The following is a 20,309-nucleotide window of genomic DNA, read 5'->3' on the forward strand; positions in this document are numbered from 1 at the left end:
TCTCTAAAGAAACAATTAAAAAGTCAGCAAGACAAAGAACAACAACAACAAAAAGATTGTGGAGATGAGTTGGTTCTGCTTTGTATTATTTTTGAGGATTACTTTCATTGCAGTAACAGGGAATCAGTTAATATGGACATATTCTTCTAGTCTATTCTATCTGGCTTTCCAACATAAATGCCCCCAGGCATGGTTACTGATTCATTGCCTGTAGTGAGAATATGTCAGACGATACCAAAACACTATTTTAAGTTACTTAAAAATGCAATCTACTCTTCTATAAACCTCACTGGCTTTTCTCTCGGATCTGGCTTGTGAAACATGACATTATCTGCAATTTGGTGATAAAAGTTTTCTGTCTGGAAATATTTATGGCAATGCCACAGCTCTGTTTCTTCATACCCTCCACTGCAGTTATGTAAACACTGCATACAGAACATTTTTGATAAAGCCCACATTGGCCTAAAGGAACTATGCATTTAAATAGAAGATGTCTGCCATGATATATATATATATATACTGTCTTCTAGCCATGAATACAAATGCTATCGTGCTTTCAAAGAGCCTGCTCAGATAACCATATTAAAAAAAACACCACTATCTTTTCTCTAAAGTCTCCATGGTCAATAAAAACATCTCAAAGTTCCTTATAAAATGACAATAAAACGGTCAAGTTGGCAACCTCCAAATGTACAACATTTGAAGAGCAACAAAAATGATTACAAGGCTCGAGGCTAAAACATACGAACAATGGTTACAGGAATTGGGCATGTCTATAATGAAAAGAAAGACTAGGGGGTGGCATGATGGCAGTGTCCAATATTTGAAGGACTCGTACAAAGACGAGGGGGTCAAACTATTTTCCAAAGTACCAAAATGCAAGACAAGAAACAATGGATGGAAACTAACCAAGGAGAGAAGCAACCTAGAACTAAGGATAAATTTTCTAACGGTGAGAGCAATCAACCAATGCAATAGCTTGCCTTCAAGTTGTGGGTGCTCCATCACTGGAGGCTTTCAAAAAGAGACTGGACAAACATTTGTCTGAAATGGTATAAGGTCTCTTGCCTGAGCAGGGGGTTGGACTAGAAGATCTCCAAGGTCCCTTCCAATTCCATTATTCTATGTTCTACCAGAACTCCAATCTCCAGAATTCCCAGCCAGCATGGTCAAAGCTACCTTATTTTTCTTCTCCTCTTGTCATCCTGTGCACAGTGTCACTTGCCACAAACCTTCAACCCTTCTCTGCATAAACAGAATTAATCTGTCCCATTTCTGGGACGTTGGTAAAAGAAGAGTTTCCACTCAAATGCAACCTCAAAGCATATTGAACCAATATGCAATCCAAAAGCACCATTCAAAATTCAGAGACCTCGGTTTTTCAGAGCAGTTTGCTAGCAATTTAAATCAGTATATTAGGGAAATGACTGCATACGTTCAGAAAAATGATACAGGAAAGTGTGCTGTCTTAGTAGAAAATATGTTGCAAAAATATTAGGCACAAAATTGTGAAAACATAAAAATGTATATGTTCATATATTGAGAAGAAAGTCACGATATTCTTAATAAAAACAGTTTCAGCATTTTCCATTAGCTGAGCTCTTATTTTTTCACTGGCTGGGCCATATTGGTGGTAGTATTCATAACCATGTTTAAATAAGGGCTCATTTTTACACTCTATGCAGCTGCCAGGGGTAGGCGACCTCGGCTCTTTTATGACTCATGGACTTCAACTCCCAGAATTCCTGAGTCAGCTATGCTGACTCAGGAATTCTAGGAGTTGAAGTCCATGAGTCATAAAAGAGCCGAGGTCGCCTACCTCTGGCCTAGACCAAAATTTCTCAAGCTGATGGTCACCTCTAGATATTTTTTGTTGTTAGCTGCAAAGTCGTGTCCGACCCATCGCGACCCTATGGACAACGTTCCTCCAGGCCTTCCTGTCCTCTACCATCTTCTGGAGTTCATTTAAGCTCACGCCTATTGCTTCAGTGACTCCATCCAGCCACCTCATTCTCTGTTGTCCCCTTCTTCTATTGCCCTCAATCTTTCCCAGCATTAGGCTCTTCTCCAGTGAGTCCTTCCTTCTCATTAGGTGGCCAAAGTATTTGAGTTTTAGCTTTAGGATCTGGCCTTCTAAAGAGCAGTCAGGGTTGATCTCCTCTGGGACTGACCGGTTTGATTGCCTTGCAGTCCAAGGGACTCGCAGGAGTCTTCTCCAACACCACAGTTCAAAGGCCTCAATTCTTTGGCGCTCGGCCTTTTTTATGGTCCAACTTTCACTGCCATACATTGGTATACTGACAGACTAATAAGCAATCTCACTTTTATTTTAAAATTAATGAACTGCTCAATGGGTACAATAAGAAGACATTATGTTCTGTTCTCCTTTCCATATCAAAACAAGCATTTAGTTCTGGCAGACAGCTTCACAGGCATATTCACATATATGCAATCATTTATAACACGGCTGTGGCAGCATGATCCAGAAGACTCACCAAAAATTATGCTTATGCATATGTGAATCTAATTAACCTTCAGAACTGTACAGGTAATCCTTGATTTATGACCATAACTGAGCTGGGAATTATGGTCATAAGTTGCAAGATGTGACTGTGCACAATGTTATGATCTGTTTTGAAGTGGTCCTTAAGAACATGACATGGTTGTTAAGCCAAGGCTGTGGTGTTTCAATGAATCCATTATATCCATTAATGAGTGTTTTCTCCAGAAAACAGAAGTAAATCCTGGAAATCAGCAAAAGACTGAAGATCAATCACATGGCTGGGGAACACTGCAAACTGGTTGCAAATGCAAGCTGGTTGCCAAGCACCCAAGATACTCTCACGTGACCATGTATGTATGTTTGTGCAGCTCTCAAAATTCAAATAGGGTCATAATTACCTTTTGGGGATCCAGTGTAACTTTGAACAAACACTAAGCAGAATGTCATTAAGCAAGGACCATTTATATTGAAGGCAGTTTCCAAAAGTATTACTGTGCCTCCTGGCTTTGCAGGAAAACCAAGCCGGTAATCTGATTTTGCTTTAATGGACCTGACCAAGATGCATTGCTAGAAAGAGACTCTGTTCTAAATAAGCTTCTCTCCTTGGAACAATATGGTAGAATGAGAGGCAATAATGCAAGATAAAATAAGAAGTTTTGTGCCAAGAACATCATGCAGATTAAGGAATGAATTTGCTCTGGTTATATGAAATCCTTTATTTTGATTCCAATATTTGGTATTCCACTGTCTGGATTCCTCATTTAAGCCACCCTTCAGTGCATAATCTCTACAGAAGCAACTTGTATTTCTCCCCTCCATTTTCACTTTCCTATTTTCACTTTAAGGTGCTCTTAAATAAACGAAGATGATCCACAGTCTGTAATAGAAGACAAACTCAGGATTTTGAAAAAACCCTCTTCGGCTACAAATACCAAGTGAGATGCTCAAGCGTGATGCTGTGCAATTCCCAGCAAAATCCAGCCAGTTAAAGGTGGTGACCTGTGGCACAGAACAGTGACCTACGGACAAGTCCAGGAGGAGAAGACAGGTGCTTTCTGATTTGCACAGCTATGTCACTGGAGTTTCCCAGACCAGGAAATTGACATGTGGATTGTGATGAATCTGCCCAGTTCTACCAACAGAGGAACCCACTTTCTAATCTGAGTTTGTGGAACAAATTTCTTAGAAGAATTGGAGTAATGGTATTTTTGCCACTATCTGCAAAACAGATAATTGGGTGGTGATACAGGGCATATGAATACTAATAGAATAGCAGTGTTGGAAGGGACCTTGGAAGTCTTCTAGTCCATACTATACGCTATATATACACAGTATGTGTATGTGTATGTGTGTGTGTAGTATATATCTACAGTATTCCATACCATACTGTGCTATGTTACCTACAAAGCCCTGAAAAACTCCTATAGAAATCCATTTGCTATACTTTTTCTATAGAAACTGGTTCCATTCCTATTCCCACACACTATCTTTATTTGTCCATGACAATTCCTGATGTCCCTAAAAAAGGGCAGAAAACCATAAGCAAATATACGAGGAAGGATTTCTCCTTGCCGAAGTGGCCAGGCTTGGTGACTTCCGATAAAAAATATAACTCCATCCATAAACAGAACTATCACAATAGTAAATGTGCTTGCTAATATCTTAATTAACTAATAGTAATTAGTAACTTAATTAATTAAATTTGCTGATTCTTATTAATGAATGAAAGTGTATCTGCAATAGAGCACTGCTTTAGCTATTCGATTTTCTTCTGGAAGTTACAGATGATTCTGAACTACAGAGGGACAGGACAGGGCCTTGTAGGAGTGGCAGAATCTGGGGATGGAGTTAAAAGAGGGATCAGCCTAGAATCTCTACACAGTCACAAGCAGCCTAAGTCTTAGCCTCCTAGAATTCCGTGGACCCTGATCTAACTCTAAGCAGGCTGCCAACCATTAGCTGAGAGGATTCTTGTGCATAGGCTGTATAGCAATAAATCAGTTCAATTGCACCTTCATGTGTGGAACTGATCTTTCCCACCTGACCCAACCCCAATAATTCACTGTCATAAGACAACTCCAACCATACTGTGTAGCCCCTGGATATATCACTGAGCCCTCTCTCAAACAACAAACTCTTTGGGGTTCTGTGTCTTATGCAGAAGAACTGCTAGAAGCTAATGAAGTTTCTTCGGATTCCTTTATGCTAAATAGGGGACAAAAAGGCCATTCTCCTTTATTTACCCCATCAACCTTTTCTAATTTCACAGATTCTCTCCTAGCACAAGAGGCTTGCAGGTGTGTGGTGTGATACAACTCTCTCCATACATTATAAATGAGAACCAATAAGCTTATCCTATTTTTAGAGCCTGGAAGCTCTAAAGACCTATCAAAGTCTCATTTCCCATTCATTTCCCTAGGCTGCCTTTTCTCACTTCCCAGGTAAGCAAATGCCCAGAGATTGGTGGCTCAAATTAGGATAAGGAATTCAGTCCCCCAGTGCTGTTTCTTGCTCTTTAGCACTGGCCATGAACCACAGCATCTGCCAAAAGAGAAGAGTGCAATCAAGGCAATCAAGTTCCAGACTGCCCTTCATTATTTTAAGCTTTCAGATATTCTTGAACTATTTAGCCTGCCCAACTGATGTGGCCAAGTTCTAGTTGGCAAAACTTTAATCCAAATCTCATTGGATTTTTACTTGTTGAAACTCTGCCCTTATTATGTGTGTCACAATGCATATAAAAAAGGATTAAGCTTTGATTGCATGGTTGGGCTACCATCCTTATTTTTCTGACACATCCTTGGTTCAAGTCCTTCTTCTGTATGCCATGGAAAACTTCAGCCAAGAGAACTTCTATGTGAATGGACATAGACCTGTGTGCACAACAATTTATTCTACAACCCTTTTCCTATTCTCCGCATAAGAAAAATGCCATGTTGAGAGCCATTTTGGTCTAGGGGTTAAGGCAGGAGTCCCCAACCCCTAGTATGCGGACTGGCGCTGGTCCGCGATCTGCCAGGAACTGGACCTCGCAAGTGAAGCACCATCCGTGCATGTATGGGATGCAGGCAATACACAAAACCACGCTTCCCTCGGTCCAGGGAAAAAAACATCTCTATGGAACCAGTCTATGTCGCCTAAAAGGTTGGGTTTCTAGCCAGCTGGGTAACTTTGGGCCAGTCACTGTCACCCAGCTCAACCCATCTCAGATGATCATTCTATGAGGAAAATAGTAGGAGTATCATGTATGTACACCACCCTGAATTACTAGTTATAAGGAAAATACTCAACAGTACAAGTATAATGTACATGAGTCTATGACAATTCTCCATAGCCAATTTGCCATGGGACAAGAGTTACATTAATATCAAAGAAGTGGTAGAATAGAATCATTAAAGAAAGGATGCAAAAGGAGGGACAGAATGAAATGTGAATGACAAAAATTAAAATATTTTTCTATTTATTTTAAATAATTAAATTGAATTGTTAAATTCGATTAGAACAGCAAGTTATACTACGGAGAGGTGGCTGTGGTGAGTTGACCGCAGCGAGTTGTCCCATTCCGTAATGTAATTGATGATATGAAGCTAAAATTTAATTAGTCTAGTCAACTATTTCAATGTGATTTCTTTGAATCAGTGTAATTACATAGATTCCTTACCATATTACAAATACAGAAATTTGAAATACATGAACTCTTTTTAGACCTTAGAGGCAAAAATCTGGTTTGGGGTCCCTTTCAGCCTTTCATGTTGAGCAAGAACTTGGTTGACTCATCGTAAGAAGAGGGTGAAAAAAGAAATGGGCTTAAACCACTGTGGTTATAAGAGGGAATCCAGACCTCTAGTTGTGCAATGAGCAACCAGCACTTTCACTGAACTTCATTTTTGTGTGCAAGAATTTTTTTTTTAATCTAGCCAGGATATATCTGTGAGAATTCTGCCCAATCTAGGTCAAGCCAAGCTATGTAAAGTCAGAAGGTCTCTGATTTACTGCAGGAGTTTTGACTTGGAGAACCTGACGGCTCCCTACCAGTTCTGCGTTTACTTCTGTAAAGCAATTTTCCAACCCTGGAAAGTTTGGAAAACTTCAAAACAAAATGCTGGCTGTGGACATCTCTTATTGTGACAGAATGTCTATGATGCTTACAGTCTTATAATTAAAGACGATGCAAGGGGCTTTGCAGCGAGCTGTCTACAAACGTAGGGTTTTTCTTTAATTAAAAAAAACAAAGCCTCGTGGGAGGCTGAAGTCTGGCAGACCCCAGAATGCTGAAGGACCTGCCATAATAGGTTTTGTGAAGGCGATTCAAAGAAGAGAGGAGATTGACACCCCCACACACATCCAGTGAATAGAAAATGTTTCTGCCCCCAAAGCTACATATACTTTGGGACTCGGCAAATTCAACAAAACAGCAGCAAGCTTTTTAATGCAGGCACAGTACTGCTATAGAGAGCCATGGAGATGGCCTTGAGAGAGAGAGATTCAGATATTGTTACAGAAGCAACATTCCTTAAATCCTGGAATGCCAGAATCTACCTAGAAGAACTCCAGAAGGACTCAATACCTAAGTACCAATGCCACAAAGAAGACTCAACCTATCTTCCAAAATACCCGAAGGCAAGAAAAGAAGCAATGGATGGAAACTAATCAAGAACAGAATCAACCTAGAACTAAGGAGAAATTTCCTCACAATGAGAACAATTAATGTTAATGTTAATGTTAATTTTATTTGTATTACTCAGTGGAATGGTTTGCCTTCGGACTTTGTGGGTGCTCCATCACTGGAGGTCTTTAAGAAGAGACTGGATGTTATTTGTCTGAAATTGTACAGGGTTTCCTGCCTGAGCAGGGGGTTGGACTAGATGACCTCCAATGTCCCTTCCAACTCTATTATTCTGTTATCCAGCAAACTGTCCTCCTTTCTGGACATCAGCGAAGTAAGATGCACTCTTTTTACTCTTCTCTGCTGAATGTAGGAAATATACAAAAGAGAAAAAAGAAGGGGGAAGAAAGACAGCTGCTGCCTACTTCTGTTATGAATTGAATCTGCCCTTGATCCACAAAAATAAGGAAGAATGAATATCATGGGAAGGAAGTGTTCTTCTCCCCCACCCAGGTTTGCTTACCTGTTTTCTGGATCTAACATAGCCATGTTCCGTGTCACGTAGCACATTTTGAGGGGGATGGTTTTTTTGTCTCGGTGGATGTTGAGAGACAGTGGCAACAGAGGATCAATGGTTGGGTTGCCCAAACGGGGGGACTCAGGAGGAGGAGTTTCCCATCCAATTTCAGAAATAGGAGATCCTTTCTTCACATAAGGGGTGGCTTCTCGCATGTATTTCACTGAAAGGAAGAGGAAAGCAAATTAAATCATCAGTATAGGAGAGGAGGCAGAGCTGGCGAGCGGAGTTAAATGTGTCATTAGCTTAAGAGTCCTTACGTTTCCACAAATGGTCCAAGTCCAACCCCTCTTGAATTCCGCTGACCTTATTTGGCATCAATTTAGTGTTGAACTTTAGCTGACTAGATTCTTGTGGCTTGGTCTGAATAAATCTGTTATCCTGTAATCCAGGGGACTTCAAACTTGGCCCTTTTATGACTTGTGGACTTCAACTCCCAGAATTCCTCAGACAGCGTGCCTGGCTGAGGAATTCTGGGAGTTGAAGTCCACAAGTCATAAAAGGGCCAAGTTTGAAGATCCCTGCTGTAATCCAAGAAATGGTCCTGATTCTTTGCGCCGAACATTAGGAGAACAAGTCTAGTGCTTATATCGAAGAAAACCTGTCCTCCAGATAGAAATGTCTGTAAATTAAGTCATGGCAACTGAACTTAACAACAACAAAAAAAAGAAATCTAACTGCCGTGACTCAACTTGCAATTGTGACCACAACTGGTCCTCAAGTTACAACCATAGTGGATTGTGGTCAAGTGTCATAATGGTCATAAAACCAGTTGGTCATGTGACCTACCCAATTTTATGTTGTTGGGTTTTTTGTGGCAATCATTAAGTGAACCCATTATTCTCTATAGCACGGTTGTCCCCAAAACCAGAAATGCCTTTTTTCTGCAAAAGTGACATAAAACACATTCACATGACTGCAGGATGGTGCAAAGGGCCATAAACGTGATTGTGCTGCCGAGCACCCAAAATGCAGTAACTCCAGGCCACAACTCCATTTAGAAAGAATTGTTGAGAATTCTGGGAGTTGAAGTCCATATATCTGGAGGTCACCTAAGCCTATTCAGAAAAGCCTCCCAGTGTGAAACACTAGAAACAGCTTCTATTTCTCCAACAAGAATGCAACTAATTTAAGACAATCTTTCTTTTTACAAAATACTGTATATTTGCATGGATGTGTTTTGACTCCTGTACCTGAAGTCTAAACTATCACTTTTAGGTCCAAGCCCAAGTGGTTCTGTTAATTTGTTTTTACACCGACCTCTCCTCTAAGGAAGAAGTGTGCCTTTTTACTCTATTTTTATTTATTTACTCCAATTATGTTTTCCCCCCCCCTCCGATACACCAAACCATCTTATTCAGGGATAACCTTTAAGTTTATCCATGCAACAACCACCTCATGATCTTCCCTGATATAATCAGGTCTGCCAGGTTTGTAAAAATAGTGTTTTAACTGCACCCATACAGCATGGGACCTGAAGACCTGGCTCTTTGAGCTCTCTGGCCTGGTCTGAGAATATTAATTGGGATTTTAACTGTATTTTAACTGGGGTTTTATTGCAAGGTCTATATAATCTTTTTAATTGATTTTAAGTTTTGTAATTGTTGTATTGTTTTTAAAAAAACCTTGTGAACTGCCCTGAGCCCTACGGGAGAAGGGCGGTATATAAATTGAATAAATAAATAAATAAATAAATGAACATGAAAACAATGATTTATCATTGTTCCCAATGCAACATCCATCAAATGAGTAGGATCAGAAGGCCTATCACCCTCAACCAAAAAGAATTGAGCTCCCGAATCTCTGAAGCCGACAAGCTGGAAAAAGCCCAACATAGCCTTTACTCAATGCTAACTAGACTAACGATACACAGATGAATTGATAAAAGTGCCTGGTAACAATTGTCCACAAGTTGATCCCAACCTCTTTTCCAGGTTGAAGTTCTAATTGTCATCACATACTATTGAATAAATCTGCTCTCTTTGTGTCCAACAAATTTGAAATTGAGGTCAGGTAATTAAGATTCCAACATTTTCTTTCTGGTTCCTCCAAAAATCCACCCTCACCCCTCCGCTCCGAAAACAACGCCAACAAGGAATTGTCTTTTGAGTGAATTAATCTGCTGCCATATGCTAACAGCTTCATTATTTTCCTATTAGCTGGGCCGACAGCCAGCCACTGCCGTGTTCTAAAGAGCACTTCATAGGCACCCATTTTCACCAAAGCTTCAACATTTCCACAATTAAACCTTTGTTATATATTCAGAGATGACATTTCGGAAGGAGGAAAAAAAAAGGAAAAGAATAAAAACACCCGTCTTGCAAGTCAGACGGACAAACACGATCAAATCTATCAAGCTTCCTTTTTTTTTTCCTAATTAGGTTCTCGAACATCTTGTGACTCATTCAGGTTAGCCACAACAACAACAACAACACCAAAAAAAAAAAGAAAAAAAAAAGAAAAAAAATTACTTGAAACTGCAGGGTTTCACTTTGATTCTGTAAGGGAAGAAAAAATGGGAAGTATCAGCTTATGGTACGATGTAGGTAAAAGGAAAGTAATGTTGAAAGAAAGAAGAAATTTGATCAAAGGCAGTGTATTAGAGATTTTCTGGCTTTGCCAGCTTTAGGAAGTGATTGATATTAAAATACGCACACACACAAAAAAATATGAGTCTAGTAGTGAAAGTTTGGTTTATTTTTTTTAAAAAAAACTTCATTTATCATAACCGCAGAATTTTCACACACAGATAGTCCTCTACCTACAATCGTTCATTGAAGGACTGTGCAATGTTACAACAGCACTGAAAAAAGTGACAGGATCAATTTTCACATGTACAACCACTGCAGCATTCTCATGGTCACGTGATCAAAATTTGGGTGATTGGCAACTGGCATGTATTTATGACAGTTGCAGTATCCTGGGATCATGTGGGTCACCATTTGTAACCTTCCCAGCTGGCTTCTAACAAGCAAACTCAATGGAGGAAGCCAGATTTGCTTAATGACCACATGATTCATTAAACAACTGGAGTGATTCGCCTAGCAACTGTGGCAAAAAGGTCATAAAATGGGGCAAACCCACTTAACAACTGCCTTGTTTAGCAACAGAAATGTTGGGCTCAGTTATGGTTATAAGTTGAAGACTACTTGTATTCCTTCTTAATGGGAAACAGCTTCAAACTCTTTCTATATCTACACATACACACTGATACACAAAGGAAGCAAGAGGGACAATAATGGCTTCCAGCTTACACAGTTTAAACTGCATCCAGATGTCTTTGTTTTGTTAAAAGCATGTTATGAGAAAGCAGAGAATTGGAGGATTTCAACACAGATGAAAATCTACATATTGAGTACAAAATCTCTTATTTTGAATGGGATACCCCAGAGTAAGGGCCAGCTTTCCCAGCCGGGTGCTATCCTAATTGGGACTGGAACTGTTCTGGTTCCCATTTAGGGGCAATTCCGTAAGCAACAAAGGAATAATCATGAATAGTAATAGCAGAGCACATGATCTTATTTTGGTGTTATTTTCATAACTGAATTCATGCCAAGCCCTTAAGATGGCATATTGTATTTAAGATTCTTCTTCACATTTTATCTAAATAATAATCTTACAGGGCAGGGGTGGGGAACCATGGCCGTTTTATGACTTGTGGACTTCAACTCCCAGAAGTCTTGAGCCAGCCATGCTGGCTCAGGAATTTGGGGAGTTGAAGTCCACATGCTGGCTCAGGAATTCTGGGAGTTGAAGTCCACAAATCATAAGAGGGCCGTGGTTCCCCACTCCTGTTGTAGGGTATCACCAGATTTGAGAGGCAGAGATTCGTCCGAGTTGTTTAAACAACGCCAATTGAAAATTTCCCCCCTGACTTTGATGAAAACCAAAGTCAACACTACAACAACAAAAAATCACGCTGGCAAACTGCATTTTGGCAACAACATTTGGGAACTGATTCTAAGCTGGAATTTGGAGAGTGCATATAGGATACAGGTTGCCCATCCTTTTTCTAAAAAAATAGAGGGTTTTTTTCCCCTCCCCACTTATGTACCACCTCTATTCTTTCTCTTGTACAATGCTTATATTTATGTGTTGTTCAAAAATGGAATGTGCCATATCTAAATATTTGATTAATAGCCACCAGCTCTATATTACTGATTCATCATTTGGCGGTAATTGAGTTCTGAGTTGGCAGGAACATCAATTATTGTTGCCAGATACTACTCATCAAGAGGAGGAAAAGGAAAGAAGAGGAAGCAACTGGAAATTTTAGAATTTCTGTTTTTTAATGGCATCCTGGAATAGTAAGAGAACATAAGAGAGAATGTGTGTGTGTGTGTGTGTGAGAGAGAGAGAGATACTCTCTGACTTTCAGAATTCTGTTCTGTGGAGTCTGTTCCCCGAGTTGGCCTACCTTGAAGGGCTGATAGAACTATAATCTCCAAATCTCAAGAAGTAATAGTTCCACTTCTTACAAAATAAGACCTTTGGATCCTCATACATTTTATAAGAGAGATGGAAGAAACTAAGGATCTTCAGCCTTGCCAAGAGAAGACTGAGGGCAATATAACAGCACTCTTTGAAATCAGAAACAATGTCCTACAGAAGATCAAGACCTTTTCCCTCACTGTTCCAATGTGAAGGCACAAAGCAAGGGACTTAGTTACAGGAAGGCAGGTTTCTGACTCTGTCTTAGGAAAACAACTTCCTAACAATAACAGCGGTGCAACGGTGGAGCCAATTAACCAAAGGTGATGGGATCTCTCGGCTGTGTTGAAATGGCGTCTAGACAGGGATGCATTAATTAGGGTTCCTGCAAAGAGATGGCCTTGAAGGTCTAAACTGCTTTTCATATGTACTGAATCTATAGTCAGAAGGGCCCACTGGCTCCCACTGAAACCCAGCCTCCTGCTTTCCCTAAGAGAAAAAAAATTGCCTGATAATTCTCGGCAGATGATAATTTTTTAGGAACAGATGTAAGCATTGCACTAAAGTTCCTCCTTGTTATTGGATTCCAGCCATAGTTGATCTTTCTTTCTAGCTCTTTGATATACAAGTAGTCCTAGATGTCGAGCCCCATGGGGGGGGAGGAGGAAGGCGAGGGCCTGAACTGCCGCTTATGTAGCCTTCCCGCCGCATGCTGGCTTGTGGACCGGGGGTGGGGCTACGGATCTGGACGGCTATGTATAGCGCTGGGAGCAGTTCACTCCCAGCGCTGACTTTTTCCTTGCATGGAATAAATCATTTGTTACTCGTTCCTGTTTGATGGTCGTTGCTTTCAACCCGAGGAGGACGTTGTGACACTAGACTTAAAATCCTCACTGAGCTCCACATTTCCGCTGCTAAAGAGAGAGTTTAGTGAGTTTCACTGCATTTTACCACCTTTCTGCCAAAGTTGTTAAGCAAACCACTGCAGTTCTTAAGTGAATCAGGTGGTCGGTAAGTGAATCTGGCTTCCCCCATTGACTAATTGTTGGAAGCTGGCTGGGAAGGTTAAAAATGGGGAACACGTCACACCAGGACAGAGCAACTGTCAGAAATACATGCCAGTTGCCAAGAGGCCAAATTTTGATCATGTGACCATGGGGATGGTTGTTAAGTATGAAAACCGGTCATAGGTCCCTTTTTTCAATGCTGTTCTCACTTCGAACAGTCACTAAAGGAATGGTTGTTAAGTCAAGAACTACCTGTAAATAAATTTATCTGTAGCTAAAAGGGGGGAAAAAGGAGTTTAACTACAGAGGCACCTCCTTTGCAATATCAAGGAAACCATTTGGCATTATCTCATGTTCTGCCAATCAATGCTTATCTCATCAGCCTTGGTGTATGCCAGAAATCCTTAAATATGGTCTAGATAAATCATTAGGTGTGCACAGTAATACTAACACACTTCATTAAGTACTTTTGAAACATTCTCGGTTGTCCTTTTGATTAAGAAAATATTTTAAAATGCTTTTAAGTGCCTGGAGAATATATCTTGCAGATAATTAAAAAACAATTTAGCTGGTTGATAAATGAATTGAATGAGACAAGCTATATTTTCCTTCCAATTCTCCTCTCAATTCTCATAAAACCCAGGACATCGTTATATAATTGCACTTGCCCAGTGAGGTTGATTCATGTCATCATTTTGACCTCATCATGGCTTGTTAGTGATGCTGCTAATTTGAACCCAACACGCTGGCTATCTTAAAGGCCAAAGGAGAATCTGAAGGACACAAATTTACTCCTCTAATTTTATTGCTTCTTTTAGGTAGATGACTTGCTCTGACTAAGGGAACGACCAAGTCTGGATTCTGGATAAACTTGGGAGACAATATACAGGTAATCTTTAACTTATGATCGGTCGCTTAGCAACCCTTCTATGTTACAATGATCCCCCAAAAGGGGTTACAACCCAAATTTGAAATTTCAGATGGTCTCCCCTCATTCCATGGTCATGTGACCACACTTTGCGTGCTCAGCCATATTTTATGACCATTTGCAATGTCCCACAGTCAAGTAACCGTATTTTGTGACAGTTTTGCTGAAAACTGGCACTTCCAGTTTTTTGCAAAACCTCAATGCAAAAGACAAATGGTTCACTTAATGACCGCAGGGTTCTCTTTACAACAGCACATTCACTTAATGATTGCCATATTCTCTTAACAACCATCTCAAAAAAGGTAATTACTTTGCAACTTATGACTCTAATGGGCAGGCTTCATTATGGTCGTAACTCGAGCACTACCTGCAATGATTTGAAACTTGGTAAATAACTATGTTACTAGTACTAGCATTATTTGCAAATTGAGCATTAACTTAAGAGGAAAAGACAGAATGGTGGGAATCATATATTGGGCTGTTAAACCACTTTTAAGCCCTGGTTTGTTGAACAAATCACAATTGGCCACATTCACACATTGCATTAAGCTATAAACCAGGGGCCTTCAAACTTGGCCCTTTTATGACTTGTGGACTTCAACTCCCAGAATTCCTCAACCAGCATGCCTGGCTGAGGAATTCTGGGAGTTGAAGTCTACAAGTCATAAAAGGGCCAAGTTTGAAGGCCCCTGCTATACACCCTGATTTGCAAAACACAGTGGTGCTGTCCACGCAATGCACTGAACCAAAATCAGACATATATGTTATGGCTGAGCTTATACCGAGTGTGTAAGTGTATCACAGGCATCCCACTGGTTTATATGAAACAGGATAACTATTAGACCAAAACACCCACTGGATTGTAAAAAGTGTAAGATGAGATTTTCCTGCATTCCAGGTAAATAAAACGGACATTAAAATAAAAGAATGATATACCCAGCTGCCGCCAGTTAGCTGATCTTTACAATGGGCAATACAGAAACCTGAGCTTTCAGCAAATGTCACCAGGAGATAAACAATTTAAAACTTATAATGTCACTTGGCTCTAAGGTTTCAAATTTCATCTGCTTCCATGTGTATGCACACACACACACACACACACACACACACACACACACACACACACACACAGAACCTTGTGTTCTTTATGTTTTCTTAAAGCATGAGTCATAAAAAAAAACAAAGAAGGTGAGCTGTTGTGTCTCTTATACTCAGGAAGGGCATTTTTGTGGTTCATCTGTGCTTCCTAACTCAGGCCTTTTCCAGATGTGTAGATTCCCACTTCCAGAACCCCTTGGCCAGCTTGGGGATTTCTCCCACAAATGTTAAGAGACACATGGCTTGCAAATCATCTCCACACAGTACGGCTGTGGTCAAAGCTGTTACCTGAAGGTTGAGAACACTGCTCTTGGCTGCTTGCAAAACAAAACATATTGTGACTAGCTACATCATGCATATTTATCAGCATCCCATCTTTCTAGCCTATTTAGAGTATGCATCTCATGCATGGACTTGCAGTATATATTAATATTTCACCTAGATTAAGAAAAAACACAATAAAATATGAATGTTAAAAAGATCTATATTCAGATACCCGTGTCTAAGCCATCTAACCACTGAAGTGCAGCACCGTTTATGTGGAAAAAAAATCAGATACTGGACCAGACATGATGTAATCTACAGTTCGACGTGGCACCACCACAGTTACACTGAGAGAAGGATATTATGCCCCAGTGAGTCCCGGCAAACACCATGTGAGATGCAAATGCTATTCAGGATTGTCCATTGCTGGCATGGTAGTTCAAAGCCTTTTGCATGGGTACATTCATATGTCTGGGGAAGAAATGGAGGTAGTGACAGATTTTATTTTCCTGGGCTCCAAGATCACTGCAGATGGGGACTGTAGCCAAGAAATTAAAAGACGCTTGCTCCTGGGGAGGAAAGCCATGGCAAATCTAGACAGCACACTAAAAAGCAGAGACATCACCCTGTCAACAAAAGTGCGTATAGTCAAGGCTATGGTCTTCCCCGTTGCAAATACTTTGGCCATCTAATGAGAAGGAAGGACTCACTGGAGAAGAGCCTAATGCTGGGAAAGATTGAGGGCAATAGAAGAAGGGGACGACAGAGAATGAGGTGGCTGGATGGAATCACTGAAGCAGTAGGTGTGAGCTTAAATGGACTCCAGAAGATGGTAGAGGACAGGAAGGCCTGGAGGAACGTTGTCCATAGGGTCGCGATGGGTCGGACACGACTTCGCAACTAACAACAACAACAACATTCATATGTCTTCCTATGTCTGGGGGTTAAGTGACCCATTTGGCTTTCCATTGGGAATCGATGTTAAACTTATTGAACAGATGTGGTGTGTGAGTGCCAGTGGGGGCTTCATAGATCTGAGACATCTGACTGATAAATTGAGGAAGGTCAGCATACACTGGTAGGAATTGGCTGTGGTATGCAATGTATAAGCAACTCAAAGATGTTGTTATTTGCAGCATGGCTGTGCAATGCTCTTGAAGAAGCAGAGACGAAACACAGAGATATCTGAAACTCTTTAAAAGAGCTGTGTCTTTTCCCAGGATCAACGGGCTCCTTGAACAGCTGCCAGATAATCTGGGGAAAAGATTTAGCAGTTTTAAAGAGTTGCAAGTGCTACCTAGCGCCCCAAAGCATCTATCTGAAGTACACGTAGTCTTTGACCTATGACCACCATTGGGACCGGAACTTCTGTCACTAAGCAAGACAGCTGTTAAACGACTTGTGCCCAATTTTACAACCTTTTTTCTCCTGTGGTTGTTAAGCAAATCACCATGGCAGTTAAGTGAATCACATGGTTGTTAAGTGAATTTAGTCCCCCACCCCACCCCGACTTTACTTGTTGGAAATCAGCTGGAAAGATTGCCATGTTTAGCATGTCATCCCAGGATGCTGCAACCTTGGTAAACACATCTTTTTAATAATAATAAAGTTGGAAGGGATCTTTGGAGGTCATCTAGCCCAACCCCCTGCTCAGGCAGGAAACCCTATACCATTTCAGACAAATGGCTGTCCAATCTCTTCTTAAAAACTCCCAGTGTTGGAGCATTCACTGCTTCTGGAGGCAGGTTGTTCCACTGGTTAATTGTTCTAACTATCAGAAAATTTCTCCTTAGTTCTAGGTTGCTTCTCTCTTTGGTTAGTTTCCATCCGTTGCTTCTTATCCTGCCTTCAGGCGCTTTGGAGAATGACTTGACTCCCTCTTCTTTGTGGCAGCCCCTGAGATATTGGAACACTGCTATCATGTCATTTATTTATTTATTTATTTATTTATTTATTTATTTATTTATTTATTTAATTTATATACCGCCCTTCTCTCAGAGACTCAGGGCGGTTAACAGGGCAATACGTAAAAGACAGATACAAAAGTTAAAATTATTAAAACATGATTAAACAATGCCCATAGTACAAATTTAAAATTAAAGTCATAATAACAAACCCACCCCATCCCATCAGGCCAGGCCCGCTTCCTTAAAGAGATGGGTTTTAAGGTCGCGCCGGAAGGAGCGGAGGTCGGGCGCCATCCGGAGCTCTACCGGAAGATGGTTCCATAAGTCCGGTGCACCCACAGAGAACGCTCTCCCCCTGGGGGCCACCAGTCGGCATTCTTTGACCGGCGGCACCCTGAGGAGGCCCTCTCTGTGGGAGCGTACTGGGCGGAGGGAAGTTGACGCCGGCTGCAGGTACCCTGTGGTGTGACCACAGGGATGCTGCAATGGTTGTCAATATGAGGATTGGTCGTTAAGTCGCTTTGTTCAGCAACATCATAACTTTCAACCGGTCATTAAATAAATACTTATCCAATCATAAGTAATACAATTCTGTTTTGGATAAGTTACTTAAGCATAGCAATTGATTAAGGGTTTCTGAACCCACACCTCTCTAGCCATTTGAGAAGAAAGTGAGAAGCCACACATGGGTACGTTGGATATATCTACTACATCACCAGTTTAAGGTATGAGCAAACAGTCTCATACAAATCGTGCCTTGGAAATGAATTAATAGCTAACACAAAGTGTAGATAGCTGTACCATTCTAGTAACTTTTCACATACAGCCTATACTTATCTGGGTGTATTTAAACCAAGATATTTTTATATATATTTTTTTTGCTTCATGCTAAGTATAATTGCACACATATTTCCTCCAGTCATCATTTTACTTCTCCTTTTTCAAAATACGTGGCTGCAGTACTGTAATTGAACGTGATCCTGCTGTGTTCAAAAATATTTATGCTTTGGAGTTATTCACCAGGGGAAAATAGGAGCCAGGCAATGTTCTTACAAGCTCTCTGAACAGGCCTTAAGTGGGATTACAAAACACTTAATTGCATGCCTCTCTGGAGCAGCTCCCTGCCTATTATCATTCTTGCATATTAGTGGTTAAGAGTTATTTACTTATAAAAATGCCATTGCCACCTTTTCAAAATTTGCTCAGGGAACAACACCAAGTATAAAACATTACAATTGATGCTAAAAGTCCTGGCAACTCACAATCACTTCAGGAAGAGCTTCTTTCTTAAATTATGGTTTCCAAGCCAACAGTCAAAGGAGGAACTAGACATTAGCAGACACCGTGTCCTTGTCACAAACACTTTTCAGTGGAACCCAAAACCAGAACTGAATAAATGAAACTTTCATGGCTCATAAAGTTCTTTGAATTGGTTGCATGTATGAATATGCAGAAGAAAAAAAACCTCTTATGGGATTAACAAAAAAACGCTTAGCATTTCAAGGAAGGTTCTGAATTTTGATCTACAGTATATATGCAGAAGAATGAATCAGCAAGAGGACTTTGCCATTTCAGAGGGCAGATGGAGGATACTATATTTAAACGTCAGCCTATGGAACAAGAAAAAAACCATACCAGATTATGATTACTTGATTTATCATAGTTAATCATAATCATAATAGTAAAGTTGGAAGGGACCTCACACATCAAAAATGGCAATAGTCATAAGTGCGAGAACTGGTTGTGAGTCAATTTTTTTCAATGCCTTTGTAACTTCAGTCAGTAAAATGAATGGTTGTAAGTCATGGACTACCTGTAAATGCTCAGTCAGGAAAGCCTATACCATTTCAGACAAATGACTGTCCAGTCTCTTCTTAAAAACTTCCAGTGTTGGAGCATTCACCGCTTCTGGAGGCAGGTTGTTCCACTGGTTAATTGTTCTAACTGTCAGGAAGTTTCTCCTTAGTTCTAGGTTGCTTCTCTCCTTGATTAGTTTCCAGCAAAACATTCAAATTCAATACAAATTATTTATTTGATTTGATTTTTATTTTATCCTGCCTTCATTACTTTATCGGTAGCTCAAGCCGGTGAACATACCTACTACTCCTTCCTCCTCCTATTTTCCCCAACAACTCTCTCAGGTGAGCTGGACTGAGAGTGTGTGGCTGGCTCAGTCACTCAAGCTGTCTTTCACGCCTAAGGGCAGAACTAGAACTCACAAGGGTCCTGGTTTCTAGGTCAGCACCTTAACCACTACACCAAACTGGAAATCCATCCACCCATGAATATAATTAACAAACAGTAATGGCTTTTCTAGGGTAGTTTACTCATTACTCCTTCAATTCACAGCACTTTGTCCTACAGGATATACAACAGATCCAGCCTATGTCCTAATGAAAAGAAGCATATACCTCTTCAAGAGCCACTGAGTTCAAATTCAGGGTTTCACTCATGCTGAAGACATGTCAACTGAACACTTTCCAGATGGAGAAGCACTGATGATGTTACCTAGTTTGGGTAATGAAATGTATGCAAGAAAAACCAAGCTCAGAGGGCACCAAGGACCCCTCATTTTAACCCTGAGCCAAAAATAGTGGCATATATGGGGATTTTCCCCCACCCACCCAATTTCATACAAAAAAGTATGATTTTGAATGTTCTAAGGTCTTCCAAATTTCTGAAGTTCATATCCAATAGCTTGAGTACCACACTGATGCTGGTGTAGGATGCTGAGTAAAGGTAAAGGTTCCCCCGCACATGCGTGCTAGTCATTTCCGACTCTAGGGGCCGGTGCTCATCTCCGTTTCAAAGCTGAAGAGCCAGCGCTTGTCCGAGGACATCTCCGTGGTCATGTGGCCGGCATGACTAGACGCCAAAGGCGCATAGAACGCTGTTACCTTCCCACTGTAGTGGTCCCTATTTTTCTACTTGCATTTTTATGTGCTTTTGAACTGCTAGGTTGGCAGAAGCTGGGACGAGTAACAGGCG

The 20,309-nt window shown here is 40.6% G+C and overlaps 1 protein-coding gene across 1 annotated transcript in view; it reads right to left on the reverse strand.

The window, feature by feature from the left end:
• SNTB1 (syntrophin beta 1) overlaps nt 1-20,309 on the reverse strand; it is a 107,557-nt gene that overhangs the window by 37,830 nt on the left and 49,418 nt on the right. The window contains exon 2 of the mRNA XM_081325183.1: nt 7,633-7,849. Within this exon, the coding sequence (XP_081181309.1) occupies nt 7,633-7,849 (217 nt within the window). The remainder of the gene's footprint in view (nt 1-7,632; nt 7,850-20,309) is intronic.

Source organism: Vipera berus (assembly GCF_964194415.1).
Source record: "Vipera berus genome assembly, chromosome: 3".
Taxonomy (NCBI): Eukaryota; Metazoa; Chordata; class Lepidosauria; order Squamata; family Viperidae; genus Vipera; species Vipera berus.